The sequence below is a fragment of the Gigantopelta aegis genome, chromosome 7 (genome assembly GCF_016097555.1).
Source record: "Gigantopelta aegis isolate Gae_Host chromosome 7, Gae_host_genome, whole genome shotgun sequence".
Taxonomy (NCBI): Eukaryota; Metazoa; Mollusca; class Gastropoda; order Neomphalida; family Peltospiridae; genus Gigantopelta; species Gigantopelta aegis.
Genome location: NC_054705.1, coordinates 44,611,857 through 44,633,006, shown reverse-complemented (window position 1 = coordinate 44,633,006; position 21,150 = coordinate 44,611,857). Strand labels below are relative to the sequence as shown.

Genomic DNA, 21,150 nt, shown 5'->3' with positions numbered 1-21,150 from the left:
TTACGTGCACATTCAGAACAAGCTGTTGTAGCGCACGCCTTTTCGATTAGCAGCAAGGGACCTTTTATATGCACCATCCCACAGACAGGATAGTACATATCACGGCCTTTGTTATACCAGTTATGGAGCACTGGCTGGAAGCCCAATGGGTCCACCGACGGAGATCGATCCCTCACCGACCGCGCATCGAGCGAGCGCTTTACCACTGGGCTACGTCCCGCCCCCTCTCAACTGACAAAAACGCGCATTTTGCGAAGCATTGTGTAGGATGTAAACGTCACGTACCACGAGAAACACGTTAGTAACAGTCTGGTTTGATTTATCATACCTGACCACAACATTAATTTTAACACTATATTTCGCAGATAATACCAGATTGTGTAATTCATGTCGTCACGTGTATGCACGTTCACAGTCACACATAATGATCTCCCAACTATTTTATACTAAACAGGAACAAATGAAACAGAGAATAATCGTACATAGACCGGCCTCGGTGGCGTCGTGGCAGGCCATCGGTCTGCAGGCTGGTAGGTACTGGATTCGGATCCCAGTCGAGGCATGGGATTTTTAATCCAGATACCGACTCCAAACCCTGAGTGAGTGCTCCGCAAGGCTCAATGGATAGGTGTAAACCACTTGCACCGACCAGTGATCCATAACTGGTTCAACAAAGGCCATGGTTTGTGCTATCCTGCCTGTGGGAAGCGCAAATAAAAGATCCCTTGCTGCTAATCGGAAAGAGTAGTCCATGTAGTGGCGACAGCGGGTTTCCTCTCAAAATCTGTGTGGTCCTTAACCATATGTCTGACGCCATATAACCGTAAATAAAATGTGTTGAGTGCGTCGTTAAATAAAACATTTCTTTCTTAATCGTATTTAGAGCTAGTTTATTAGAACAGGAACTAACAGGAAATATAATAATACATTTAAAAACAATAAAATGTATCATCTGCAATTAAATTAACCGTCTTTATTCAGAACGCATTGAAGACATGAAAAACACCATCAAATCTTTATCACAGTAAATTGGTAACGGAACTGTATTAATTTGCCTCTAATCTATAACAAATGCAGTGGTATGTGCTGTCCTGTCTGTTGAAATATGTACGTAAAAGATCCCTTGTTGTAAATGAAAAACAAATGTAGCTGGATTCCTCCAATTAACATTTGTAGTTTTAACTAAGTAAGTTGTACTCTGTAATTATAAGAATGTATGTGTTATAGCAGCATTAAAATCAATCTGTAACATGTTTCGTTTCGTCAGGAATTAATTCAACTCATAAATTGTATTGCATCGTGAAAACGTGTGTGGTTACGTCAGTCAGATAATACGACACACATTGATTCTCTCTCTCTCTCTCTCTCTCTCTCTCTCTCTCTCTCTCTCCCTTCCTCACGGTCTCTTCCCCTTCCTCTCTCTCTCCCTCCCTCTTTCACACTGGGGGAGGGAGAATTAACATGGGGCAACCCATACTATGTATGTATGTATGTATGTATGTATGATTTTATAAAATTTAATATAGTAAAAAAAGAAAAAAGGTTCAAGGGGTGGGGACGTTTTTCCCGTGCCCCCGCTCCCGCTACGCCACTGCATTCTACCAGTCCAAACTGCAAAAGTTTGATGTGAAAAAAAGACGATCTCTGGGAAAGTGTGAAAGATTCTAAAGACGAGAGGACGTTGTGCTAACAAAGAGTTCTATGTCAAGTGATTAAACTTGCCCAAGAAATCCAATTCGTGGTATCCTGTCTATGGGATGGTGCATATAAAAGATCGATCCCTTGCTGCTAATCGAAAAAGAGTAGCCAGTGAAGTGGCGACAGCGGGTTTCTTCCCTCAGTATCTGTGTGGTCCTTAACGATATATGTCCGACCCCATATAACCGTAAATAAAGTCTGTTGAGTGCGTAGTTAACTAAAACATTTACTTCCGTCCAATTCGTGGGTGCGAGAATCCGACATTGACACTTGTAAATACTATATTATGGGGAATAGGAACTGTATTTTCGTGCCCATATCCTTACGGTTCAGGCACGCCTACCCCGGATTCAATCTCTGACCTCGCCAGTAGCCGATTTCGAGGCAGTATACTATGTAAGATCACGCACAGAATTATACCAATATATAGATTGTAAAGCAGGACGCAGGACTCCTTGGTCTGTGATCCACTCACGATTAACATGGGGAAATAAATAATGAATATGTATTTCTGTCTTATGTTGTCCACTGATAATTCCTATTTAACCAAACATATTGTTGAGTATGGGGTCAACGGCAGTCTTAACCAATATGATATGCCAATCAAAATCCATCTTGTTTCACCAGTCAAAATTCAACTGGGCTGTGACGTCACCATCCTGGGGCAAAAGGTAGCCTACGCCAGAAACGGTAATTTTACCACTATTTAAATGGGGAGGGGTAGTGAAAACCAAATCCCTGGTTTTGTGCCTTTTGTATTTTATGGATGGCCCACTGTTAGTAGTCTGAAAGACAGTTCTACTACCAATTTTACAGTAACACAATGTCGCATATATCTCCGCAAACTTACTTGCGCTTTTATCAAAGCGAGAGCTGCGTACATCCCCAACTACTTTTGTTAGACACTGAATAGGCCTAGCCCCTTTAAATTTTTGACATATTGAATACTTCTTGTGCAAATACTGTGGTGTATGTGTGTGTATAGGGGGGGGGGGGGGCGTGAGGTATATCCCGGTGCACAGTATTAGACAAAAAAGGCCTATTTTAAATTAAATCAATTTCTGCACACACACACACACACACACACACACACACACACACACACACCTTTTTTCATGTTTCATATGTGTACCAAGTTGTCTACTATGTTATAAACTGACCCCCTATTGCTTAATAAGTAAAGCATATTCATGAGTAGACGTTAACTTTATTTGACAGTGATCAACAAAAGGACGCGTTCTAGATCTAGAGCGCTCGCTTGGGGGTGTTTGGGTCGCAGGATCGAATCTCCCCTGTGGTTCCATTCTCTGATTTTTGTTCCTCGTCCCAACCAGTGCCCCACGGCTGGCACAGTGTATTAAAGACCATGGTATGTAAAAAGGCATCCCCCCTCCAAAAAAAAAACCCCAGAAAAAACAAAAAAAGAAAGAAAAAAAACACCCACAGACCCCACCACCCCCACTCACACGCTTTCCACTAATGGATAAATGCAGAGGGTTTCCAGTAAATAAATCAGCGTACTCTAGCACTTATTAGGCACGGCGAAGCAGGAGGGTTTCCAGTAAATAAATCAGTGTACTACTCTAGCACTTATTAGGCACGGCGAAGCAGGAGGGTTTCCAGTAAATAAATCGGCGTACTCTAGCACTTATTAGGCACGGCGAAGCAGGAGGGTTTCCAGTAAATAAATCGGCGTACTCTAGCACTTATTAGGCACGGCGAAGCAGGAGGGTTTCCAGTAAATAAATCGGCGTACTCTAGCACTTATTAGGCACGGCGAAGCAGGAGGGTTTCCAGTAAATAAATCGGCGTACTCTAGCACCTATTAGGCACGGCGAAGCAGGAGGGTTTCCAGTAAATAAATCGGCGTACTCTAGCACCTATTAGGCACGGCGAAGCAGGAGGGTTTCCAGTAAATAAATCGGCGTACTCTAGCACCTATTAGGCACGGCGAAGCAGGAGGGTTTCCAGTAAATAAATCGGCGTACTCTAGCACCTATTAGGCACGGCGAAGCAGGAGGGTTTCCAGTAAATAAATCGGCGTACTCTAGCACCTATTAGGCACGGCGAAGCAGGAGGGTTTCCAGTAAATAAATCGGCGTACTCTAGCACCTATTAGGCACGGCGAAGCAGGAGGGTTTCCAGTAAATAAATCGGCGTACTCTAGCACCTATTAGGCACGGCGAAGCAGGAGGGTTTCCAGTAAATAAATCGGCGTACTCTAGCACCTATTAGGCACGGCGAAGCAGGAGGGTTTCCAGTAAATAAATCGGCGTACTCTAGCACCTATTAGGCACGGCGAAGCAGGAGGGTTTCCAGTAAATAAATCGGCGTACTCTAGCACCTATTAGGCACGGCGAAGCAGGAGGGTTTCCAGTAAATAAATCGGCGTACTCTAGCACTTATTATGCACGGCGAAGCAGGAGGCTGGGGCGGGCTTTAGCTCCCTAATTAATAATTTTGAATAAAAAATATCATTGGTAGTAAATCTTAAGGCTGGAGATGAATTTTACTTGAGTTGTAGCATGAAGGAAATCGCATTTCATGACATAGTTTTCAAAATGTTGGGGGGGGGGCATACCCCCGAACCCCCTAGAAACTCTGCTTTGCTCCTCGATCTAAGTCACCCCCCACCCCACCCCCATGTCTACTTGCTTCCGCCGTGATGTGAAGGAAACCTAAGGTTTTCGGATGTTCCTACGAACCATTAATACGCATGCGCAATTACTACAGCGGTTACAAGGATCAAAATCGTGTAACACCTGTAGAAGAAATTCAGATTCTGAATCAGAAAAAATATTCTATTTTCTTTGTAAAAACAAATTACTATGTCAGACGACGTGCAGGAAAACTTAAAGACTTACAAAATCCAGTTGCAACAGGTTAATGATAGTGTTTACATATAATATAAGTTCGGTATATTTGGGCTACATTCCTGTTAGTGTGGTCTCTGTATGTGTTTTCGACAATGCTTTGTAACAGTTTGTTGTCATTCTAACAAACCGTGGCGTGGCCTAATTTAACCTAATATTCGGCTAAAAGTATTCTAGTGGAAATTTCAAGGATTTAGGCATAAAATATATAAAATTAGTCTTAAAATCCCAACGTTTGTTTTAAACTTTAAACATCCCCCAGGGCATATCATCATCATGGTGTGCATTTTACTGTCACCCAGTTGAGTAGAAAAAACGTCGCCAGAGTCAAATCAAAACCTTGTCATCAGTTGCCTGCTTGGTGACCAGAATATTGAGCATTTGTTACAGTGAACCGGCGTCGTGGTTAGGCCATCGGTCTATAGGCTGGTAGGTACTGGGTTCGGATCCCAGTTGAGGCATGGGATTTTTAATCCAGATACTGACTCCAAACACTGAGTGAGTGGTCCGCAAGGCTCAATGGGTAGGTGTAAACCACTTGCACCGACCAGTGATCCATAACTGGTTCAACAAAGGCCATGGTTTGTGCTATCCTGCCTGTGGGAAGCGCAAATAAAAGATCCCTAATCGGAAAGAGTAGTCCATGTAGTGGCGACAGCGGTTTTCCTCTCAAAATCTGTGTGGTCTGATGCCATATAACCGTAAATAAAATGTGTTGAGTGCATCGTTAAATAAAACATTTCTTTCTTTCTTTCTTTGTTACAGTGTATTATTTCAGAATGTCCAAAATTAGCCCGAGTAGTCTTCCGTTCGACAGCTAGACAGACATTTGTACGGTTATAATCACTCTCTCAGTCAGAGATTACTCTATAGCGAAAATGCATAATGGCCAACTTTTACACGGTAGACAAAGATATGTGCTCTAGTGCAAAAAGTAATTCAAGTTTGACGCTAAATACCTTTACATTAATAATTTTTGAGTCTGCCGATAACAGATATTTCGCTTATTCACTACTAATACACACACTACAGGAAGAAACCCGTCAGCACCTACACATTTAACCGGAACATTATTGAAAGGGGGTGCTGTCGGGTTTCTCCCTGTAGTGTGTGATTTAGTGGTTACTATGTACTAGTTACGCCAATGGTTCTGATGATCCTGAAAGTTAACTTGTTACTTTTATTTTTAAAATGTGACTATTTACCCATGTAACCCATTGACAGTTTGTATGAGTTTAAAATTACGTGTTCGACCCGTGAACAGAAGAATGGTTCGCTTAAAATATTGTGCCCTGTGAGAAAAACTAAATCGTAACAGTATTAATCTTTAAACCACAAGTCGTGTTGGAGTTGTAACCATTAAAACATGTCCAAATTGCCACGACAAATCGTAAGCTCTCAGCCAATCACATCACATTGAAGTTCAGCCATCAGTTGAGAGTTTTGTAACTTTGTGGGTTTTTTTGTTGTTTAGAAACATGTCATCATGTCCAGATTTCATGGGTCCATAAAACCTATTGTTGGTCAATACGTTGTACTTGTAGTTGTTTTGTTGTATATGTTTTGTACATTCATATTTTCTTTATTTCAATGGACACTTTTATGCACTTATATTTCCTGCAAACTTAATTTGATGAACATTACAGAATCTCATGATGTAACGTTTTCCCACAAGATACGATTTGAGTTGGCCGAACAATTTTTACTAACAGGGCTCGAAATAACGGTCTTCAAAAAGCAGGTGAAATACAAATTAGGTTATTTTCCAAGCTTAGCTTATAATTTTCTTATATTTTCATTCCATAAATAGAGATTGTTATACTAGCTTGTCATGTTCTAGAATATTTTTAAAATTCACTTGCCATAGGGCCAGTGGATTTGACTGGCCATGGTGAAAAAATTCACTTGCCCACTTTTAACTGTTGATGAAACAAAAAAACAGTAAATTAAAATAATTAACTTTTTAACGTCCATTTTGTTTTTGCAGGTTGAGGCATCACTAACCACAGATCCTGACAATGAAGACCTTCTCAAACTCAAGAGAGATCTTCAGGTGGGTTATCTCTCCATTCTTCGCACAGGATATGAATTCTCTTGATCTTATTTAAGCCGAAAAAATATACATGTACAATGTATGTAATCACTGAAAGTATGTTGCATATATTGGCAATGCCCCTAACTCCATTTTGCTTGAAACTCACATGATGTATTGTTTTCTCATTCATGAATGTTTATTGTAATCCGTATCAGATTTATTCTTGTCTGCTGGTCATTAATTCTTCCGGTTTGTCTTCATAATTCCTAAACAATTTCAGCCACAATACAGTTCAAACAAGTAAGTTTCTTAAGTGAAGACTTTACAGTCAACTAGACATTGTGTTTATTCCTTAAAATTGCCAAAATCTGATCCAAATTGACATGTAGAAATTGTTTTGAAAATGAGGAGAGTATATGGATCGCAGCAGTACTAATGCTTTTGGCTGTTAGTATTATGTACATGTACAAATATAATTAGACACAACATGTACCATACATGTATAAGCAGACTGCCGGTTTTTGTTGTTAGTATTATGTACAAACATAATTAGACACAACATGTACAATACATGTATAAGCAGACTGCCTGTTTTTGTTGTTAGTAGTATGTACAAACATAATTAGACACAACATGTACCATACATGTATAAGCAGACTGCCGGTTTTTGTTGTTTTTTCCACAGTATTCATTGCATCCACTATTTACACATGGAGCGGAACATAGCCCAGTGGTAAAGCGTTTGCTTGATGCGCGGTCGGTCTGGGATCGATCCCCGTCGTGGTCCCATTGGGCTGTTTCTCGTTCCAGCTTGTGCTCCACCACTGGTGTAACAAAGGCTGTGGTATGTACTCTCCTGTCTGTGGGATGATGCGTATAAAAGATCCCTTGTTGCTAATCGAAAGAGTAGTCCATGAAGTGGCGACAGCGGTTTTCCTATCTCGATATCTTTGTGGTCCATAACCATATATCTGATGCCATATAACCGTAAATAAAATGTTTTGAGTGTCTCGTTAAATAAAACATTTCCTTCCTTCCTTCCTTCCTTCCACTATTTATACATAGTCACATGTACAACCAACAAAGGTTCAAAGTTTCTTTTAGACATATGCATGGAGTTCAAACAGGTTTTGAAAGAAACAATATTTTACACATTCGAAAGTGATTAAGATCAAGAGATGAATTGTCCTGTGCTGTTAGATCTATTGCCGACTGTATTTGAGATTATAACTCACATGTAACATTACTATTAGATCAGAGTGAAGGAAATGTTTGTTTAACTTTAATAACACCCACCACATTGTTTAATGTGATTTATTGAGTCCAGGGCCAATCAGATATTACGTAACGCTCGAGAGGGTGGGTGGGTGTGAATAGGTCCAAATGTTATGTAACATTACAGGGGTTTGGTGGGTGTATTTAACAGTGTTTAATATGTAACACACTTTAAAAAAAAAAATTATTACTAAATAAAATGTACAAAATCTTCATAAACGCTCTGTCACAGTGACAATGTTTAATGTAGGTAGTTACAGCTAGACATATGCACACTATAAATCCCCAAATTTCAAAACTATGTTAAAATTATCTTTTCGCCCATCATATGTCTTGTTTGTGAATGGGTGTGTGTGTGTGTCTCCAAGCATTATGTAATATTTGTGGGATGTATGGTCCAGCATGATGGAGCATTACAGTGGGGAGGGATGGTGTCTAATTTTGACAAAAATAGTGTTACGTAATACTTGAACGGTCCCTCAGGGTGTGTGATTCCAGAACTATAATGTTTTGAGGCATTTTTGAACATTTCTAATAGCTGTTGGTGGTTAAATAATGAGCTGAGGTGTCATAACATTAATCCCCCCCCCCCCCCCCCTCCCAAATACCTGCAGCTACTACTTGATTAAACAGTGTACGGGAGTGTTGTTAGATTTATAAACATTTCTTTCCTTTTTCAACAGTTTAGATGACATTATTAAAATGTATAGTCCATGCCATTGAAATACATAATATATGGACATATACATGTATGTATCAGTTATAAAATTAAAATATAAATTTTTCCTACATACATACAGTACATTTTATTTCATTCATTTACTAAGGATATTCATGATGTATGCTATTATTTCATTTCCAATAAACCAGACATACAAGCAGTGTACGATTTTGGTTTTAAAAATTTAAGTGTCATAAGGTCTCCCTGTTTGCAAATCTTTAGAGCCCGCCACCAGCCCAGTGAGCCCTGCTATGTTTTTCCAGTAGAACAGAAGATACACTAAAGCTGAGATTCCTTTTGTCTGGTTGCGTTTGCGGCTCCGTTTACGACTCCGTTTGTGGTTGCGTTTACAATACGTTTTGAGTGAATCCATTTGACGGCAAAGTATGCGTTCATACAGCCTTTTGGTGCTAATCTACACGTGGGGGAAAATTACACATGGGATTCCCCTAAAATTACCGCACGGCGAAACGGATGAAGCACCCCACGGAGTGACTGAAATAAGCGCATGTGGTTTCAGATAACTAAACGCAAACGGATCGTACTAATGGAATCACTCTCACCTGGAACAATCTGGCTTGATTAAACAGCACCGCACTGCAAACGGAGCCGCAAACGCAACCGGACAAAAGGAATCTCAGCTTAAATGTTTTACATGAAACCATGGAAAAGATTTCTATTCAAGACTGTGGTTTCCCAGGGTTTTGAGATGCACTGTATGTTGACTGTCATTTTGAAGAATCAATGTAATTTGTATAAATAATTTTTTTATGACCCATGCAGGCTTGTATATTAGCCAATCTAAAGAGTCCTATATGATTTTTGTGAACCTTGGGCTCTTGGACTCTCCTCAAAATCGCACACTGTACAAGGGTGAAATCCGAGAAGGATTGGGCAAACATTTTGGTAGTGAAATTTCATCTAACGTTATTCCTGCTACAAATGTACCACTTGGCTCATATTTACAGTTTAGTAACACTAATTACTGTAAAACTGAACAATTTCATGATCTAAAAATTTCACAATTTGGGGACTCAATATATTCTGAGGTATGGCAATTTATTCATTTTGGGATCTAGCAGATCTGATTTGCGGGTATGCCTACAAATTTTGCCAGCCTGAAACAAAACCAACCTGGCCAAATATGATCCATTAATCATTTACATCTATGGTAGAACTAATTAAAACAAATATTTTTATGTACATGTAGATATATATTTACCGTAAACTAATGTGTAAGTATTTAAACAAAATAACTGACGGGAGGATGGGTATAAAAATCTCCTGGCCCATGGTGATGTTGACTGGCGAGAACATGTTGGGACGGAAATATTTCCACCACAACTTGTTTGCAATAATCTCATAGAAAAATAATACTATAATACGACACCAAAAGCTAATTAATTATGGTTTCTTTAAATATAATCACAATTCTGTTAAACATGTCTGTAGTTTCCTCCTTTTGTACATGCACCAGGGCATGTGCGTTTCAGCCTTGACTGTTGCAGTCGGCAAGTATATTACATGATATGACACCAGGCACAGGCACACTTTAAGATTACTACATGTACTCTAGGAACATTTTCTTCATAAGTGCTAAGAAAGTTTTAAAAAGAGATGGCTTTACAAAAAGTTTCTAAAATTTCGCTCTTCAAAATTTTTAAAATAAAATGTTTCCCAATAGCTTTCATTTTCAATACCATTGTACAAGAAAGGTGGTTGTAAAATTGTTTTGAAAAATTTCACAACACAAACCCCCATTCCCCCCCCCCCCCCCCCAAAAAAAAAGCCCTGCTATTTAATACTACATTTTGTGTGTTACTTAACGTGATGTTCCAATGATTGAGTACATGTTTGTTAATTTATAATCGAAAATGGATCATTTTGGATCAATCAAAGACTAAAAATAATTTCCGCATGTATTTGGAGTATTTCATTGAAAAATATTGAAAAGTAGCTACTGTGATTTAAAGAAACTTTTGTTATCCAAATTCTAAAATTTAAGCCATTTTGTATGAAAATTAGCAAATAGCTAATTTGGCAATATATGGGATGAGCCCTGATATAATAAAAATCCTTAATCGATTGTTGTGGAAAATGTTAACTTGAATTGTTCATCCAGTTTAGAGAATGCCAACCTGGTATCATGTGCTATAACTGCTGATTGAGTTGTATGTTTTGAAAGTTCAAACAAAGCTAATGTTTCTAAGACTTGTGTTTTCTAGATCCAGGCAACATGTTTGTGTACATGTGTGGTTACATAGTATGAATCCACCCCTCGGACGTAAGTACTGGAACGATGGACACACACAACAGATGTTTCAGATTTTAACTTTTATATCTTTTGTATCTTTCATATATATGTCTACCTCTCTAGAATACTGTTAACGATTTTACTGTTATCTTGTGATTGTTTCTCGAATACTGTCAAAGAATGACTGATTAAAAATATTTGAATTTTAAATTATATAGCTCTTTTAAAAAAAGAAACTCTTTCTTTTAGGTATTGACTTGTCTTTGTATAATTTTACCTCTTGTTTTAATTAATACAAATGACAAGCACAGGCACATTGTGAAATTTGTATGTTCCACTGTTCACAAACAAAGTCCTGTAACCATGTTGAGATATTTCTTAAAACTTAAAGTACTTGTAGGGTATAGAGTTATTAAAATTATCATTGCCATTGCATAAGCATCAGGGGGATGTAGCGTGATCTGGACCTGGTGGGGTTCGAATATGAACCAAGTGGACCCTTTTTCTATTTTGTTTTTGCACCACCAGAAACTCCATATGTATAAACCTGTATGTTTTAGTTCTGAAAGCAGACCATTTGCTTCAGCGGGGGGAGGGGAGGGTTCGTCCGAACCCCCCACCCCAGCCTATGCCCCTGAGCATTGTTGGCAACATTTCTTGGAGACATAATTTAAATAATTCTAATAACTTGGCTGCTCAGATTGATGTCAAGTTTTAATGTGATTTGAGCAGTAAATAATTTACACATGTACCTGTTATACTGCAGGGCCAGTATCAAAGACTGTGATATGTACTGTCCTGTCTGTGCAAAAATGCACATATAAAAGATCCCTAGCTACTAATGGAAAAAATGTATTCGGCTTCTTCTGAAGACTGCCAGATATCCAAATGTTTTGACATTCAATAGCTGATGATTAATAAATCAATTGCTCTAGTGGTGTCATTAAACAAAAAACAAACTTTTCATGATTCAGCTCTGATACTGTTATGTTTTTAAGAAATTCATTTTGTTTAACATAGTGAAATTGAACATGCATTCAATGTGTATTACATATAGTTTGTCTAAGTGATATGTATGCTTTTACAATGTAATTTACAATGTGTTGGTCTAGAGCTGTCATATTCTAGAGACTAATGTCGGCGTATTTGTGTGTTTCCCGTACAGGAAGTGATAGATCTGACGGTCGAGCTGGTGGCGGGCAAGGCTAGCGAGGCAGGTGATTCGGGGTCGAGTCGTCCGGAGAACGCCGACTCGACACAACACAGCTGGAAAGTGGGCGACGCCGTCCAGGCCATCTACTCGACCGATGGACAGTGAGTAGTATACCTTGTTATTATCCTCATGGTTCAACATAACCGAGTTAATGATAATCATACAAAGCACACGTGTAATAACAAGTGTAATGACGTCATATTGGGAAGCGACGCCATAACATGACGTTGCTTCTCCAGTTCTTGCTCAGACTTTGCATGTGAAATATGACGTCATTTCGTCGTCTCCTTCTAGTTGTGGCTGAAACATTTTTATTTGGGTCTTGTTATTCATAAAGAAAACAATAATAATATGGATAATAAAGAAATTATTACACTCGCATGTGAGTCGTACGACACACAAGCTCATATAATAATCTGTTTATTACTCATATGGTTATATTTTGGTTCACATCAAAGTGTTAGTCCCAGGGCTCGAACTTAATGACGGCACCGGTGGCAATTGGCGTTGTTGAGATATAACTTGCCGTAGATAAAGAATATCAGGGTTGACAAACATTTATTTTTATCAACGCTTTGACAGTCTCGTTGTCTACAATGTGAAGTATGCACATGCCACAGCGGAAATAAAAGTAACAATGCTACATTCAGCCAGTCGTTTATTGCTAGCAAACTATTTTGACTGCTTCCTGAAGTCGTCATTCCGTTTAATGTGTAGGGTAAACATCAGTCTCCCAAGATAAGCTTTAGCGACAAACAGCTGGCTGAACTTACTCCTGGCAAAAACTTGTCCCATCTGCGCAGGTGCAACAGACTATACAGTAAATCCGGTAAATACAACACTACACATTTGCAAACAGTACTGTAATGAGACTACATTGTAATTGTCAGTTTTACAGCGAGTGACAATAGTAAAACGGTATTAGTTTTTCAAATTTCGCTGAAAATCGTAATTCCGTATTCAAATTTCTGTCTGTTTTCCGCAATCGTGGAAAATCACTGGGTCTACAAAGGCAGGCTCAAAATTGCTGTTGTTGAGCTGGTTTACCCATGACAGTTCTTTTAAAAATTGCTGTGGGAGACATTGTTAAGTTTGAGTCCTGACGTCCCATTAGAACGACAAATGTGACGATGTAACATCTCAGCGTCATGCAATGGTGTCATACAATTAGTGCACTTCGACCGTACCAGAATATCAGTCAGACGAGTTCAGCGATATAAGTTAAAATTGATTATGGGTAATAAATAAGATCCCTCATGAATGAATTAATATTGTCTAAAAATCCACTAGCTATGGCCTCATTGTTTTCAAAATGCACTAGCCATGGTTAAAAATCTACTATCCTTACTACCAATTTATATGGTCAAAGCATTTTTATAATCACTATTAATAATAATGAACATGTAATGTGTAATACGTTTATTTACATGTACAAGTGAAAATATCATTAACAATTCCAAATACCGTATATCTTCGCCTGTAAGTCGATCTCGGCTATAAGTCGAGTCCCTAATTTCAAGCCCTGAAAACATATTTTTTTAATTGACCCGTTTATAAGTCGACCCATGAAAAACAACTTATAAATATTGAAATATTTCTTATTTTCAGCACATGAGAACAATAATGTACAATATTTGAACAAAAGAAAATTATTTTACAAACTTCGGTTTTCACGTTTTGTACATCGCAATATAATCCACTATACTATTCCAATCAAACTATCATTATTACATAGCATCAAAACGAAATATTCCCTTAGTAGAGAGTGAAAGCTGTTTGACTGTTACTGTATGGTACTGTACAGATGGTTTTGTGCACAGACAACAACTTTATTTATAAACACTGACAACAGATCACTACGATAAAACTAAAAGTATCACGTTTTGCCCCCATATTAATACATGTAAGGAGGATAACTCTGGAAAGTACACTGGTTTTTGTACCAAATGTGTGTCCCTATTGCTCTAGAGAACTGCAGAGATCAGTCTATTTTAAGGGAAGGCTCAGTAATATTCATGAAGTTAATCACCGACAAAACATTGTTTGAACAACCATTAATGCCAGTGACCAGATTTCAAAATAAACTCAGGCAACAGGTGGTTAGTATTGTTTACATTTTTACTATTAGTGATGACTGTTAATTTAACTAAGTGGACTGTTGTCTTGGCATGTGAGTGAGATCGCACCCCTTTTCGCATAACCAAAACCGTTCTCATGCCAAAAAAAAATAGGTTATAAAAAATAAATGTGTCAAATTAACATATTTGAGTATAAATACATGGCATACTTCAACAATAAAACTTGTAAAATAATCCCCAAAACAGTAATATTTTTTGGTGAAATTTTTTTACCCTCTTATAAGTCGACCCTCCAAGTTATAAAATAATTTTTGGGTGAAAAAAATTTGACTTATAGGCGAAGATATACGGTAGTGTACAAGTGCTATACACCTACCAATGGGTGGGTCGGGGAGGTGCCATTGAAAAACGCAAACTGTTACCTTTTGCAAAACTAGGGTTTGCTGATAAACAAGTTATTTAATTCTCTCAAACGCCAAGTAATATCTGATTTTCTGCAGGTAAATGAAGTAGATCGATACATGTTTCATTACTAAATGTTAACATTATCAGCAATGGAAACTAATTTGGTGTACATACTTGACTGGTGACTGTTTGCATTACTCCTATAGTGTATAATTACTTAGAATAGCAAATAACTCAGTAGCGGTGTAAACAACATGGCTGTATTTCTTAGAATTATCTTTTATCTGTTCAGTTTTGAATACAATTAAAATTGTTGGTAGATTAATTTTTAGATGGTATATATTTTGATGATAATTAGATTTTTCACATTACCTTGGTGAACAAAAATGGTGACTTTTCTGCTGGGGATTGGGGATGTTTTTTTTTTTATCTTTGTATTATTATTTTTTTGTTATAAATACTCACTGTCTGGCATGGTGGAATAAACTTTTTACTATCCCTACTGTAAAAAAACACTCACCATGGGCATCGGGCTACAATATTCTAGAAGTCCTAAGGATTGATTAACTTCACTGTTTGGCTATGAATCGAAGTAAATTTTCAAATAACATTTTTTGTCTGTATTAAATTGTGTGTTTCGTAGGTATTTGACAGTACTGACTAACGTTTCTGTGTTGTAGGTATTACAATGCCGTAATTGATGAGATCCTTGAAGATGACACATGTACAGTTACGTTTGAAGAATGGGGCAACACAGACATAACACAGGTATGTCATTTTGTCATTTTCTACAGATGATGGTCTGATGGTCGATTATAAGCAAATATCAATCAGTTGGGTATGTTTAACAATGAGATCAGTGATTAAATTTTGTGGATAAAGGGAGGATACTCACCGAGTGTCTTGTGATATCATAAATTATCAGCACGAGTTGATAACAGTATGAAATCCGAGGCTTGCAGAGAATTTTTATACTTTTATCAACGAGTGCTAATAAATTATGATATCACAATACACCAGGGGGTATTCTTTTTATCATCCATTATCATTATTTTCATTTGCGATAATTGTAAACAATGTCAGACAGTAATGTGGGTTGAATGCCACTATATTTGGCAGAACTAACTGGTAAAACGACAGTGGCGTGACGTCACTAATGATAGGTTTAGCGCTGAAACATACACAGTGACGTAACAAAAGAAGTGATATCTCCTATGAGAATATTGCAGGAGATATTGCAAATTATAGTGCCAGCAATATCTCCTACAAAAGCCTTTAATGGATGATAATGTTGACTATAAGCTAGATGCTGAATTCTAGTGCTGTCGGCTCAAGAAAGTCATTCTATTTTTATTATTGTACAAATAACCCTCTAGTACACTTCCCTTGACAGAGACATGCCTGTGCCTGTGCCGGATTAATTGGTCTCGTTGTTCAGGCGTTAGATGGTCGATGCTAATTCCAATTAATGTTAAACACTAATTTGTACTGTTCTGCTTACATATATGTATGTATGATGTACACCTACTGGATATTATCTGTACATACTAGATTATTATCTATACTAGATTGTATTTATACTGCAGTCCTTTGTTTTTGAAAAATCCAGGCAAGTGGTAAATCGCACACCTCAATATACTAAGGCGAGTGGGAAATCGCACACCTCAATATGCTAAGGCGAGTGGAAAATCGCACTCTCCAAAATAAATAAAATGGGCAGTGTAGCTCAGATTAGATTTTGACTGGTACGTTTACAAAATTGTCTATTAAACCAGTATTTCCCGATTTGTTCAACAAAGAGAAATACCAGTTTAATAACTGCATGGAATGAATGAATGAATGTTTAACGACACCCCAGCACGAAAAATACATCGGCTATTGGGTGTCAAACTATGGTAATGCAAACAAATAAAGTGATGATCAACATCAATATAAAAATTCAAGATTTAAATAAAAACAGTATAAAGAACTGTGCAAGAATACAAATATAACTGACTTTTACTCAATATTTCAATTATATCTTTAAAAAAAAAACGGGATTTGTGCTGTATTGGCCATTCTCAAAGAGAATGTTACACTCCTGTACCACGGTGAGGTTACAGCACACGCTGGGGTTTTTAGCGATGGATGTTCGAAAGACGCGGACCGGACCGAAACGCTTGACAAACTGAATTTATCCTTTAAAATAAAATAAAATATGCAACAAAGTTTTCGTCCACTGTACATATTTCAGAAATATATTGTTGAATACAGTGACCTTAAAAATGGAGAATCAGGGGTGTAGGCTGGGAGGGGGTTCGGATGCAGGGGTAACTGCATGAAAGCCACTCCCATGTTTTGAATATTCAATGTTATAATAAAAGGACCTTCCTATTAGCTAAATTAGCTATGAAAAGTGTTGGTTTTTGTAAATAGTGGAAATAAATATACAAATTTATTTTACGTGCACCATTTGTGGAGTGTAACGTGTGCTGTTTTTCACACTCGTCAGACTTAAATTACTTGTGCAGTACGAGCGTGATCGCACCCACGCACCTTAGAAACCAAGGTCTGTACTGGAATGTTTGAACTGTATTTTTTATTTGCGCTTAACTGTGTATTTGTATTGAAATTGTGTATTTGTATTGAAATTGTGTATTATTGGTAACAATAAAATTGGTATATATGTGATGACAGACATCACATTCTGTTATATTTGTAACTATATAGAATTACAAGAAATTTAGCAATTTGATATTGATATCATAAGTTATAATTTGCTTACAAAGTGCCAGTACATAGTAGTTGTTAACAACATATATATATGTATATGCGATTGTTTACTACATGTTTGTTGTGTTTTGTCAGATTTCTCAGCTCAAACCTCCAGAGTTAAACACGAGACAAGCTGATGGAGATGGTCCCGATTCTAAAAGACCAAAGTCAAAGTGAGTTATTTCCCTTTGTACATCAGAATACAAAACAAAAATGGTATTCAGTGCATACCAGGCCTGATGCTTATAAAACTTTTAGAGTCTGGACTCGAGACTCTGACAGAGTCTAATACACTAATGTGATGACAACGTCATACAAACTGTATGTGTGTGACTTCATTAGCGATTGAGTCTGGACTCTAACTAAAAGTTTTATAAGCATGGGGCCCAGTGAGGCGACTTAACGCTCAGTACATGTTGGCTAGAACTGCTTCTACATTTCTGGCATTTGCTTCTGTATTAAAATGTTACAGTGGAGATTGCTTCCCAGTCATCAAAAATGAAGTTTGATCCTTGCTGAAGATCTTACAATAAATAAATTGTGGGAAAAGGAATTAAGTCAGGGATTGACTTGGTATGGGAAAGCGAGTTCAAAACATCTAAGAACTATCGCAAAACACGATAAACGCCACTATACACACCCAATCCTCAAAACGTTTTATTCCAAACCACCATGATAAACGCCACTATACACACCCAATCCTAAAAACTTTTTATTCCAAACCACCATAAACACTACGCCAGTTTCTCTGCAATCTGCGATATATCCTCAGACAATCGTATCGTGTTTTGCTGAAAACTGAATTTGAACTTATGTCTGTCTACGTGTGAACAGTGTCTTGAGTGGTGTTCGCACAATGGTTTTTAATATGACGTTTATCGCGTTTTGTGATGAAACTCTTCAGATGTTCTCATAACCAGATGTTGCTTGACCATTTAACACATGTATGTTGGCCAAGTCCTGATTGGAAAACCCCAACCCCAATGCAACCTGTTAATATCTGAGATGTTAACTAAAGCCTTCGTTTTGTTATCCTTGCAGGAAAGACCTGGCCATACAGCAGAGAGACTACAAACGGAAGAAGTCGCAGAAGAAGGCCCAGAGAATGAAACAGCTCGAAGAGGAGAGAGAGTCGGAGAAAAACAAGTGGAAGCTATTCAACTCAAAGGTGCCACATTTCAGAAGCCATAGTCTGGCTTCCCCTTCCTTTGACCTTTTGTTTTAACTTTATAAATGGTGAAAACTAGTGGTGTTCCACTGATCGATTGTAATTGAAAGTTGATAGGTTTGGGCTCGTAAAAGCATAGTAAGCTGTGACATCACTGTGGCGTGAGCTATAGTGACTTCATAGGCTATGAGTGTTTTACCACCTGTGGTGTACTTTTTGTATCCTACATGACCACATATGATGGACTCTTATTAGTATTGGACGGAACGTAGCCCAGTGGTAAAGCGCTCTCTTGATGCATGGTCGGTCTAGGATCGATCCCCGTCGGTGGGCCCATTGAACTATTACTCCAACCAGTGCACCACGACTGGTATATCAAAGGCCGTGGTACGTACTATTGTGTCGGTGGGATGGTGCATATAAAAGATCCCTTGCTGCTAATTGAAAAGAGTAGCCCATGAATTGGCGACAGCGGGTTTCCTCTCTCAATATCTGTGTGGTCCTTAGCCATATAACCGTAAATAAAATGTGTCGTTAAATACAAACATTTCTTTCCTATTAGTATTGTTCTTCATCATGACATCAATGTTCTTTCCCAGCCGTATAATAAATCCATCATGTATCTTTTGCATTGTTACAGACGTTTTCCAAGACTAACAAAGGCCGAGTTAAGAGAAGTATATTTGCTACACCAGAAGCGGTTGAAGGTCGTGTGGGCGTCGGCACCTGCGGCAGGGGTGGACAACCCATGACAGCTTACCAGCATCAAGAAAAGTGGAAGAAATAGTGCATATTGTTTGACTGGGATATTGGTTCATTGACTTTTAGTGACTGAATATATAGTGCAATTTGAGGCCGTTGATCATCAGATCTTTATTTTTGTATGGGTCTTCCAAGATGGAAAGAAAACTTCAGCAAACATCAAATTCACTGGACCATCACAGAGTTTGAAACGACAGTCCACCTTTTATACCTTGTACAGGGGACAATATTTACAAATCTTAGGTAACCGAAAGTCAGTTCACGTGAGTTTTCCTTAGGTAACCGATTGTTCGGGTACGTGAATATAGTTCTAGTAACCGATGAGTTAGGCCTACCTAATTGTAAAACACTTGAACTACGGTTCAAAGGTATTTTAAAAAATAACTGATTTTAAGTCTCACTTTTGATAAGGTACTTTTAATTTCAGAAATTAACTGTTCACCACGTAACCAATTGGAGGTTCACGTGATTTTAAAGTTGTGTAACCGACACGTGAACAGAACAGCGGTTCTCGTGAAATATTGTGCCCTGTGGTAGGTGAAATAACAATTGACGGGCTATTTCCCACAGTGTCATAGGTCAGATGTTTGTACAGTTATCTCATCTGCTATTTACTATTTAGCTCATGGTTGTGTAATATTTTAATTCCATAATGTTAGGCAAACGGACGTTTTAAAAACATTTTATACCTAATTAACTGATTTTTGAGTTATGTGAAGATATTTCATAACTGGTGAGTTACAATTTGACGACCGATGTGCTGTGAATCAAGTGTCCAATAATCAGTCTGAACTTGTAAAGAATCGTGCATTTTTGGAATACATTAATCACGTTTTAATTATTCTTAAGTTTGCGACTTTTAATTTGAGAACATAATGATTCATCACATAACTGATTGGTTTGTGAGTGAATTTGAAGTTGCGTAACCAACATGGGAACAGAACGACTTATCACGTGAAATATTGTGTCTTACCAGCAATTCTGAACCTGTTATAATTTTATTATTATTGTACACTGTATGATCCATAACTGGTTCAACAAAGGCCATGGTTTGTGCTATCCCTCCTGTGGGAAGTGCAAATAAAAGATCCCTTGCTGCTAATCGGAAGAGTAGCCCATGTAATGGCGACAGCGGGTTTCCTCTCAAAATCTGTGTGGTCCTTAACCATATGTCTGACGCCATATAACCGTAAATAAAATGTGTTGAGTGCATCGTTAAATAAAACATTTCTTTCTTTCTATTGTACACTGTAAGACAATGATTCAAGGCACCCCAACCTTGACATTGCCAGTGATCTGGGGTAATAAAGTTTAAAAAAAAGAAAAGAAGAAATAATGAACCTTGTTCAGTAATATAACATGTGCTTTTCAGAGCTCACACCGGAATGATTTTTGTTTGAGTCAGTTTTCAGATATATAATACAGTGAAAGCTGTCTAAACAGGATCATGCTAAAGGACCTAATATTTATCTGATTTAGACTGGATCCGGTGTTTTAAAGGTCATGTTTTAGAATTTAAAAAAATTACGGCCATGAAACTTAATTGGCTGGTTTTGACAGAAATCTGATTTATCATATAATATCTTACATTTTCAGTGTAATCAAAGTATGTAATATTTTCAGATCACTTACTTTAAGAATTTGATAACTTTGCAAATTATAAATAAATTAATCAAAGTCACGGCACTAGGTTTATTGCATGTAAGCAAACGTACTAGGGTCACACTTCATAATTGATGTACATGTATGCATTCATAGTCATCAAATAAAAACATTTCAGTAGCAATTTTACATTGAAAGCTGTCCATCATTCAGAAAACAAAAAACGTTAAGCACTAGTTTATTTTGATGTAGGGACATCCAAAATGACGTCCGAGTTTGATGTCATTTCCATTCAAAAAGACAGTGTGCCAC

General features: G+C 37.8%; 2 protein-coding genes across 2 annotated transcripts in view; one reads left to right on the top strand and one right to left on the bottom strand.

The window, feature by feature from the left end:
* LOC121376812 overlaps positions 1-21,150 on the bottom strand; it is a 41,319-nt gene that overhangs the window by 11,905 nt on the left and 8,264 nt on the right. The window lies entirely within an intron of this gene.
* LOC121376811 (survival of motor neuron-related-splicing factor 30-like) lies at positions 4,444-20,351 on the top strand. The gene is made up of 7 exons (XM_041504584.1): positions 4,444-4,580; positions 6,559-6,624; positions 12,022-12,170; positions 15,233-15,320; positions 17,400-17,479; positions 18,348-18,474; positions 19,115-20,351. Exons 1-7 carry the CDS (start codon positions 4,527-4,529, stop codon positions 19,259-19,261), a joined length of 711 nt encoding a protein of 236 aa, XP_041360518.1. The 5' UTR covers positions 4,444-4,526; the 3' UTR covers positions 19,262-20,351.